The sequence below is a fragment of the Neltuma alba genome, unplaced genomic scaffold (genome assembly GCF_004799145.2).
Source record: "Neltuma alba isolate B1F8T4 unplaced genomic scaffold, ASM479914v2 tig00012477_pilon, whole genome shotgun sequence".
Classification (NCBI taxonomy): Eukaryota; Viridiplantae; Streptophyta; class Magnoliopsida; order Fabales; family Fabaceae; genus Neltuma; species Neltuma alba.
Window position 1 is genome coordinate 216,200 of NW_021636952.1, and position 11,070 is coordinate 227,269.

Below are 11,070 nucleotides of genomic sequence, written 5' to 3' on the forward strand. Positions count from 1 at the left end.
TTCCTTAATCTAATCAAATTAGTTAAATGGTCTTATATTAAGGACCGGAGGAGTATATTAGGATATAAGATGTACTAAAAAATAACATCAAAAGTGTTAAAAATACTGGATGCAGTATAAATAAAATTATGGACTTACGGTATTAATTAGGAGCTGGATGCTATACTTTACTTTATATATATATATATATATATATATATATATAATAATGCAACTTCGATTTCTCCATTTAACTACCATATTTCGTTTGTGCATGTGGCAGTTTTCAAAGTCAATATTATCAAATCAGTAGAAAAAATCAATACTCCTTTGATTCTTAATATAAGACCTATTTAACTAATTTGATTAGATTAAAAAAGTTAGGTAAGTTAGTTAATTATAAAAAAATATGATATGTTTTTCGTCAAACACCATAATAATCTTTCTTGATATCCTCCCTCTCTTTTCTACTTGATTATGTTTGAAAGAGTATCTATAAGAGTAATTTAGAAAAAAAATTGATAAATATGATAAATAAGTCTTATATTTAAAACTAAAATTAACTCAATAATTAGGTTCTATATTAAGAATCAGAAGAGTATTATCAAAATCAAACTAGATTTGACTGGGAAGTTTAACTAACCGAACGGAAAACTGGCGTCTATGGTCCGGTCGAAGGACATGACAAATCTAATTAAAACGTTGCAATAACGATTCCTACAGTTAAAAAGATGTTAACTTTGACTGTCAAAGATTTTGTTTGACCAAAATACAAATGTGGCAATTCATTCAATCAATCATTCGCCAATCAGTACATCGTCATCTCATCACTAAAGAAGATTCTAGTCACCATACTTCTCACAACGTGAAGTGGGTTCTTATGAAAAAACCATGGGAAAATGTTACCTTGAGTCTCTAATATAAGGTTTTATTTAATTTTTATTTTGATATTAAATATAAGATTTTATTTTTTTGTTTTTTATATTTATATTTTTTTTTTAAGATAGTCCTTGTAATAATAGCTGTTTTAGCTAATACACTTAATTAGTAAGGATATTTTAAGAAAGATAACACTTATTTATTATAAATAACTAACTTAACTTATTTTTTTAATCTACTCAAATTATTCAACTAGTTCTTATATTTAAAATCATAGATAGTATAATATTTCATAACAATTTTAGTTGCATGATTAAAAAAAGACAGTTAAAATTGGATAAGTGATGGACAAGAACATTTCAATTCAATACCTTTGTTTTTTTCCCCTTTTATTCATAAAACCCAAGACTCATTTACCAGATTTCATGCACGACAAATAAAACGTTTTTTTTTTAATTGAAAGTATTGCAATAAAAACGTGAGACACCCTCAATAATTTTCTGGGATAGACATCATTAATTGAGTGAGCAAATTTGTTTGCCTAATTCCTCTAATTCTAACACTATTAACCAAGAAAAAAATACTAACATCAAAATTTTAAATATTAATTAAAACATTCTCAACATACTAGTGATATTACAGGAAAGGAACAACTCCATTTCCTTTTCCTTCTATTTCTCTCCACTTCTCATCTCAACTATTAAGATTGCAATTTGAACAATCTAGAATTTATATTATATAAAATAATTTTATAATAATTTTTTTATTATTGTTTTAAATTATCATGGTTAAATTTAATTAGTTTAATTTTATTTGTTTTTCTAAAAAAATTGATATTTTGTTTATAATTTTATAAAATATAAAATCTGGACGGTTCAAATTGTAATTTTATAGTTGAGATAGGCAACAGAAGAAAACAAAGAGAAAGGAAAGTGGAGAGACCTCTCTCCTGAATATTACTATATGGTAGAATAACTCATTTGGATGAAGATTCCCGGCAAAAGAAACATGGGCAATTTGAGAACAATTATATAAACGCCTTTAATATTATTTAAACATCTATTTTTATTTTCTAAACATACCTCTTTTAATTATTTATATTAGAAGAGGTTCCCCATTTATATAAACATCTTCAATGTATGAAATCAATAAGAATAATTTTTTAAAAAAAATTGTAATTTTGGCAGATCATTAGATTAAAACACAAATGTAAGAACAAAGAACATCAATCCCTCAAACCAACTACTATATTTAAGATCCAACAGAGTAGCACATATAGCAAGGAATCGCAATATATATACTAATAAGAAGCTTTTATTTCATTTGACTTCCACATGCTTGCATTGGTCTGATCTTTTCCCATTCTGAGCTACACTTCATTGTGATTAAAGTCACCGCTAGGATCAACCACCTTAAGCTGTTTGTACGTGAAAGTTTTAGCAACCAGAATATAGATGCAGAAATTCACAGCACTTAGACTAGCCAAAACCCAATAGAAAGAGTCAAGGTGTGCCTTATTCACGTTGCTCCCTGCTAGCCATTTCTCACCAGATTTTGAGCTAATATCTTGAACAACAATTATAACAACATTACTAGCCAAGCTTCCAAACCCTAGCAAGCTTATATACGCCGCAGCTCCAATACTTCTCATCGTCTCTGCAACTTCATCATAGAACAACTGTTGAAACCCCACAACAGCCAATGCATCAGAAATACCAAAGATGAGATATTGAGGAAACATCCACCATATGCTCATTGGTAATGTTGCTTTGGGATTGTTAAGAAGATTATTCTCTCTAGCAACACCAATCCTTTTGGATTCTAGTAAAGCTGCAACAATCATGTTGATTATGGACATGAATAGACCTAATCCAATCCTCTGTAACACTGTGATACCAGATGGATGTCCTGTGAATTTTCGAGCAAAGGGTACGAAAACTCGATCGTAGATCGGTACCGCGATAAAGATGATGACTCCGACGATGCTTTGAAGTGATGCCGGAGGGATTTCGAAGTGTCCGATGGAACGGATCATTGTCTCACCTTGCTTGATTATGAATGTGTGGAGCTGAGCTTGGACGACAAAGAACATTAAACCACTGAGCCATATAGGGATAAGGCGAAGAACAAGCTTCACTTCTTCGACTTGAGTCATTGAACATAGTCTCCATGGATTTCTAATTTTGCTTGAGGCATCCAACTCATCAATGATCATTGCCTTGTCCAAAAACCTACAGAATGAACACAATAAATGTAATGTTCATATTCACAAAACTATGTTTCAATTAAACCTTTTTTCATCATTTGGTAATGAAATTACTTCTAATTCAATCCAGTCATTGCACGACAGATGCTGTTATTGTCCTACATTTGGAGTTGACATGTTTATTATAACCCTTTTTTTCTTGGAATATTCCCTAAGTTTTACTCATAGGCATTTGAAACATGGTTATTATTTTGTCCTAGTTCTCAGTATCTGATGTAGAGTTTGGTTTGTTCACACTAATGTTGGTTGTAATAAATTGTCATCTTGTATGGAATCTTGTCCTTTCCCTTTTTATCACCCTCAAAAGGCAGTCTCCACCCTTAAATCATAAACCGGATTATTCAAATTTAATATTTTATAAAAACATATTATTATAATGTTTTATAAATTAATTTTTTTTCAATTTTTTATGCTACAATTTATAAATTGTTAAGATTAAATTTTAACAGTTTAAGTTTATTTATTTTTATAATAACATATTTATGACATATTAAATCTGAATAAGATTTTGAGAATTAGAGAGGTGGGGAGGAGACAGGAGAGTATCTGGATTTGTCTTTATGTCGTCTCTTAGAATAACGTGTGGTCTTTATGCTAACCTTTTTACGTAATGTATTTTATTTACTATATATTAAAAAAGGGGTAAAGAACTTTTTCTTTTGGGCAAACAAGGTAAAGAAACTTTTGTGAGAAATGAAAAACACCTGAATTGATCGGTATGGACTAAGGATTGGGACTTTGGGCAACTTTGGAGGTGGGACCCGTTATTCTCTTCCTCGCCCAACCAATAAATGTGAGGCTCACGCGCCGTCCCCACGCTCCACTTCCGAATTGAGGCGACCAAAACCTGGGCCATCCCGGTAAATGGGCTGCCCGTTGGGCCGTCCTTCTTGTACCTTCTTATTCCCAACAAAAACAGTCCCAATGCTAACGCAACAGTTCCACTTATGATTCCAAAGCCCGTGGCCCATCCATAACGGTCCTATTGGTCCACATAATATATAATATAATTGTTGTCATAAATTTTTAATCTTACTCCCATTTAACATATATTTTTCAAAAAAATAATATTTTACACAAGTAAGTGAATGGAGAAATTTATGTTTACGCAAAAAATTTAATTGTGTGATTTATAAATAGAAAAAAATTGATTAATAAATAAGACTAGAAGAGTATACAAAAAATTTAAGATTATCTATAAATATGGTTTGTGCATTATAAATATATAGTGCAACTTTTCACACACTTTATATTATGCATAGGAGAATAAATTATACATATTTTTAATTTATTTTTAAAATATTCTTATGTGTTTCTTTCTAAACAGAAATGTTTTTGTAACATATGCCCTGAAGTTCGCCAACCCCAAACAAGCTTTGCCCTTCAAAAAGTGGCTATAGAAATAGTTAAAAATTTTCCACCAACAAACTTTACTCATTAACCATAATACTTTAATTAAGAAAACACTTAAAAGAGTATGTTATACTTAATGAGATAAAACTTTTTTCACGCTTTTGCACCGAACAACCTAAAATCAAATCTTCACCGTTAATTCAAATAAACAAGTAAGCTTATACTAGCTATACATATAAATAGTAACTTGAGAAAAAAGAAACTGAGAAAACAATGAGGTCAGTCAATTAACTAATTGATCAAGAATATAAATTAATTACCTCAATATATATGAGTATGCTGGAAATTAAACCTGCGCCCACTAAACCCAAATACCAGTAGTTGAAAAATGAGTTCTTGGTGATTTTTTCTTCCGGCGAGTCATCGTCGAACTGATTGGCGGCGAAAGTCTGCACACACGGCTTATGACCACCGTCCCCGACGGAGAGTATATAAAGGCCGATGAAAAATAAAGCTGAATTATTCTTCAGTATTGAGACTGATAGGGTCAACCATATCGTGCCCTACAGTTTTTGCAAAACATTAAAAACTTTTCCATCAAAGATACTACCTCTGTCCTAAATATAAAAAATTAATTAATTTAAATAAATTAAGAAAATAAGTTAAGTTAGTTATTTATAATAAATAGATGTTGTCTTTCCTAAAATATCCTTACTAATCAAGTTTATTAGCTAAACTATTATTATTACAAGACCTATATTGAAAAAAATGAATAATATGAAAAACAAAATAAATTGAGGTCATTATTTAAAACAAAAATAAAAGTTAAATGAAATTTTATATTAAGGATCGAAGTTCATAGCAAACAAAACTAGTTCAAGTAATTGCAACTACATGCGTAAATTTATTATTAAAAAAAAAGTCCCCAAGACATATTTAGCATCATTGCCAACATATCAAAATAAATTTTTATTTCACTTATTTAGTTTGAACTTGTGCTCTTTTCTTAAGGGGTGCCGGGTACCAACAATGTGTTGGTGATTTGATGTAGTGAATATCTTTTGATTATGACTCCTCAATATTGAGGGGATGTAAATCCATTTAGTGATATATTTTTAAACAAAGGTACATTGGAGAAAAAAGCGGTATATATGATTCCATCTTGTAATATAATAGATTTGACCCCCCCCCCCCAAAAACAATATTGAACCTTGTACTAATTTGAAACTTCTCCAAACTACATGTGTTGTGTGTGTGTGTGATTAAAAAAGAAATTATCAAAATATAAAATGGGTCCCACCAGTGAGTTATATATAGGAGCCATTGTTCTGATGGGATATTTGGAATCCATTATTGAGCCTATTTCTTTCTAATTATAGGAATTAACGACAGAGATGAAGATTTGGTGAGTGTGCATGTTGCGTGGAGTTGTAATTAATACTACCTCCACTTCTTAATATAAGAGCGAATTAATTAATTAAAATATATTAAAAAAATTAGTTAAGTTATTTATTTATAATAAGTAAATATTATCTTTCTTAAAGTATCATTATTAATCAAATGTATATAGGCTAGAACTACCATTATTACAAATACTATTTTTAAATAAATAAATAAATAAATAATATAAAATAAATTATGGTTTTATATTTAGAAACAAAATAAAATTTAAATGAGTTATTATATCAAGAACCAGAGATAGCAGATCCTTTTTGGAGGAAATAATGTATTTGCAGAGATGCGTGATTGGGTGGAGGTGATGGAAATGGTTGTGTTCGTGTAGAATAAATAAATAAATATATATATTTGGAGCATTTGTAATATTGAAGAGAGTTTAACGGATCCATGGAACTGCCTTAATTAAGTAAACTCACAATATTTTGTGTAAGAAATCCTCCCTACTACTTACCCAATAGAAAAGTTCTGACTATATCAAGAGTTCCAAAACTTTTTTTTTTCAGCTTTCATTTCACCGTTTTAATTATTCCATTCGGTTTTTATTATAAAAACCTCCAATATTATATATTTCAAAATATACTCGTTCGGTCCTAAATATAAAGCTTATTTTATAATAAAAATTAGATTACAAACTAGATTTTATATTTAAAACTGAAAGAGTAACATGTATTGTCTAATATCTAAATATCTAAAGTATTTTTTTTTTCAAATAATATTCCTAAGTCCTAACTAATGATGAAATTTTTTAACTAATTAAAGAAACTCGTCCAATGATTTTTATTAAGATTATTTCTAATATTTTAATTTACAAGCAATATTGATTTTAAGTAACATCATTGATTAATGGTAGGTGCTTATGATAGAAACCGAGGGGTATGCTTTTTAAAATAATGATTCAAGGAGTTTTAAAACTTTTTTAGGGCTAATATACTTTTTAGTTTTGCAAGTTTGTTCTCATTTTGATTTTAGTCTATCAAGTTTTAAATCATACGTTTTAATCTTTTAAGTTTCTTTTTATTTAAAATATTGGTTCCTATAAGTCAATAAAAACTTGGACCATTTTGTTCCTTGAAATATCAATTCTTATATTTTGAAATTTGATGAATTAAAACCAAAATAAAAAAAATTTGAGGAATCAAAAATTATAATAAACCCCTTTTTTTATTTCTGAAACTTGTTCTAGAAAATTATTCTATATAACTAATCTAAAAACAGCCCAATTGTTAATTGAGATTCATAGCTAAATTTACGTATTTCCATTTCAGGAATCACACGCAAAGAAGACTAGACTTTGTATCAAACATGTCGTTTTGAAGAATTTTAAATAAAATATTAATTACTCCTTATGTTACTGATTATAAGAGGTAAGTTTGAGAAGATTGGTATGTCTAATTATATTAGCTTTTAGGAAGTTACAGAGGAACAATTAAAATATATTTTCACATATGTCCCTAATTATTTCTTAAAAATTTTAAAGGCATCAAATTATGAAAAGTAAGCCATAATTTAATTGCGGCCAGAGTTGGAAAAAAGTAACAATATATAGACATTAAGAAATCCAACACACACACACATATATGTATGTATGTATGAAAAAGAAATTGTCCCTAGTGTGCTGCGAGCATTAGAACGAAGAATTGCGTACAGGTACTAAATAAAAAAAATTAATTACCCTAATTTTCAGTCAATTATAAATACTGAAATTTGACATGTGCTCATGTTAAAATGAGAAAATTGCCAAACATTATTCATTAATTATAAAATTTTGTTGTGTGCAACCTATTTTGCACATAGCTGAACATATATTGCATATAATTGAAAAAATTACACCGGCCAATGATTTTGTATTTAGGAAAATGGGTTAGTCTATCATAATATAACAAATTAAATTTTGAATCTATAATGGAAAAAGTGCCCGCATTTAATTTAATGCTTAACAAACTGTTTTGAATTTGATTACCTCCCCTATCAAGAAAAAGAAGAGTTGTACATGCTCAATTGAAGTCTTTTAATTAAAAAACGTAAATATATAATTTTATATATAATCTTATTTTTTTAGTGCACTTAGCATCGCAATTTTTTAAGTGATGTAACTTTACTCATAAATTTTTTTTTAAAAAATTTGACCGATAAACAGAAATATATGAAAATAATTATTTTTCTTATTTAAAGTGCATTATAATTTTTTTTTCTAAGGAGTGTTTGGTTTACTTAAAAAGCATTTTTAAAAATTGCTTTCATTTAAGTTGAAACACAAAAATTTTCTTACATACTCCTCTGGTCCTATTTATAGGGCAGAGAGAGAAGTTTTTTTCTGTCTTATTTATAAGTTACTTCATTAAATTTTTAACATGAATATACTATATTATCCTTTATTTATTATAGATAGTTTTTTTTTTGAAAGGTGTATATATTAAATAGGGTAAAGTTGAAAAATTATTATATTTTAATGAAGAATTAATACAATTTAATATTTTTTTTGATCTGTGTGAAATATGTTAAAAGTGTTTTATAAATAGAATCAAGAGAAATATTTATTTAATGTTCTGTAAAATTATTTTTAAAGTTATGATTGATTTCCTCCCAAACACTCTAGAGGATAAATATTCAACCCCAAAAAAGGTCAGACATTTGGACAACTCATTCAAATCATTTATAACTCGTAAAACTTTTATCAATTTGGTCAACTAGTGGGGCCCACAATGTAGCATGCTCAAAATTAACTTGACGCCCCAGTTCCCATTTCCCAAGCATCGTAGAACTGGATTCTGCGAGTGAAATTAATCCAAAACCAAACCGGCGCCACTAAGAAGAGGAAGAGGAAGAAGATAGAATAGAGGTAAGAGTAGAACAATTAGAAACATACCAGAAGGTAGATGATGGAGGAGGCGACGATGGTGTTGAAACGACCGAGATATGAGTCGGCGATGAAGCCACCGAGCAGAGGGAACAGAGCCGAAACGCCGATGAAAGTGTTGACGTTTTTGGACGCCGTCGCGGTGGGCTCCTGAAGAACTTTCGTCAGGTACTGTATCAGATTCCCCGACAACCCATAGTACGCGAATCTATCTGCGAACTCCACACCTGCCAACACAATATATATCACACAGTCACAAAGTTAGCGAATCTAACCTAATCTTGCTCGCAAATTCCAGCCACGAGATTTTGATCCTCAAGCCATCGTATCCCAGAAAGAAGAATGAATATATATCTATATATATATATATATATATATAGATATGAATTGGAAATGAACGACGCACAGATGATGAAGATGGCGGCGTGCCAGCCACCCTTTGGGATGGAAGGTTGGTTGCGGTGGTGGTGGGCGTTACCGTTGTGGTTTTCCGCCATGGAGGACAATACGGAGACGGTGGAGGAGTTAGAGAGAGAAAGAGAGATGATAAGAAGAAAAGCTGTGTGTGTTTGGAATTAATGCGTTTGGGTGTTTATATGCAGAGATGCGTGAGTGTGTGGAAGTGAGAAAATGCGACAACAAGAAAGCCACTTAATGGCCGAAAGATAAAAAGGGATTAAGTGCATTATATTCAAACTTATATGAGACGCATATTAGAATGGATATTCATCCTTTTTATAACATGTTTGATAGGTGTTTATTAGTGGGATCAATTCACTAGACTGACATTAAGTAACTTGGTTGCGATTAAAATTATGATTGGAACTTCTAGAAATATTCTTTATGGAATGTGTGATGAGTCTATAAAGAGAACTTTGTCTTAGTTTATGTGAAAGTAACTATAAATACTTATATAAAGTAACTCCTAACAAGTATAATTTTATTTTAAACAAAGTTTTATGTTCGACCTTTAGCCTAATATGATGAATGGATAAATCCTTTTCATTGGGTGAAGCCGTGAAGCAGTGAAAAAGAAGAAGAAAAAAGACTGGAAAGAGCAATAATATTCATTTTTTCCGATGATGTATGAATTTAAATATGAAAAATGTTGGAAATATTTTCATTTTTAGGTGAAATTAATTAATTCGTAGTTCAACCACTCTTTTTTTTTTTTTTAACCTTGTTGTGATGCTGACTGAAATACGAAGTTATAGAACCACATATCTTCATGTTTTCGAACTCAGACTGCTTTTCTCTCTCTTTTTTTATGTTCATTAATTATAAATTATTAACAATTTTTATAAATATTTTTTATCCTATTTATAAGTCATTTTTAACTATTTTTACAAGAATTAACAGAAATGTTAAAACTTATTAACTCCGTCGTAAATTTTAAAAAAATTTAAAAACTCTTAAATTTTATCCCTATTTATATAACAAGAGAAGTAATTAATATAAATAGGGATTCACCTACTTCCAGACCAGCACGTTCGGACCCCAAAAATGTAAATTCCTTTGATGCGTTAAATACCTAAAACTTGGAGCCAGAAATTTTGCAGCAATGCGAATTAATGTGTGGAGAAATTATAATCAAGTCTTACATAAAACAAATAATTATTAAAAGATCTTAATAACAACCTGTATAGCCTATAATAATAAGTCATATAGTGAAAATAACAGTATCTAGAACTTATTTTTTAATTTTTTTTTTTGGAATCTCATTATAATTTTCTCTTAATATGCGGGCTGATAGTCGTACCAAGGTTTGCCTAAAAGTCCGTGCACTTGCCAATTCCCTCGTAATGTGCTTTGCATGCATGTTTCACAGAAAATCGCAGTGCACTCTTTTGATCTCATTTATATAGTAAAAAGAAAAGATATTTATTGATCTTCTTTATAAGATACTAAGATAATATTGTTGTATAAATGTATGATTTTTACCTTTTATTTATTATTGGTTTGACTTGAGATATAATGTATATTAAATAAAGATAAAATTAAAACGTTATTAAATTTTAAATAAAACTTAATAAAGTTTAAAATTTTTCTTGATCTATGTAAAATATATTAAAAGTGACTTATAAATAAAACAAGAGAAGTATCTCCTTAATTCTCTCTTAATTTGAATTTTTTTAAAATATAAATTTAATTTGATACTCTTTTTTTATTTTGCCTTTCTGCACAATTAAATACTATAAGTAATTACTCCGTTCATAAATATATGAGATAATTGGACAGGTTGTTTTTGTTCTAATAAATATAATACTTTAATATATTT

General features: G+C 29.2%; 1 protein-coding gene across 1 annotated transcript; it reads right to left on the bottom strand.

Annotated features, from left to right (window-relative positions):
• Positions 1–2,227: 2,227 nt before the first annotated feature.
• On the bottom strand, positions 2,228–9,289 carry LOC114727473 (protein NRT1/ PTR FAMILY 5.4-like). The gene is made up of 5 exons (XM_028914176.1): positions 9,199–9,289; positions 8,802–9,019; positions 4,798–5,040; positions 3,829–4,106; positions 2,228–3,089 (listed from the first exon to the last, which is right to left on the bottom strand). The coding sequence occupies exons 1-5, from the start codon at positions 9,287–9,289 to the stop codon at positions 2,228–2,230; spliced, it is 1,692 nt and encodes a 563-aa protein (XP_028770009.1).
• Positions 9,290–11,070: the final 1,781 nt, after the last annotated feature.

Bases quoted from the DNA above. Each gene is read 5' to 3' on its own strand.
- LOC114727473 (XM_028914176.1), bottom strand. From the start codon at position 9,289: ATGGCGGAAAACCACAACGGTAACGCCCACCACCACCGCAACCAACCT. The intron at 5,041-8,801 runs GTATGTTTCTAA...CAAAAACTGTAG, and splicing joins CCTCCATCATCTACCTTCTG to GGCACGATATGGTTGACCCT. The intron at 3,090-3,828 runs GTGTTTTTCATT...TTCATTCTGTAG, and splicing joins GTCCATACCGATCAATTCAG to GTTTTTGGACAAGGCAATGA.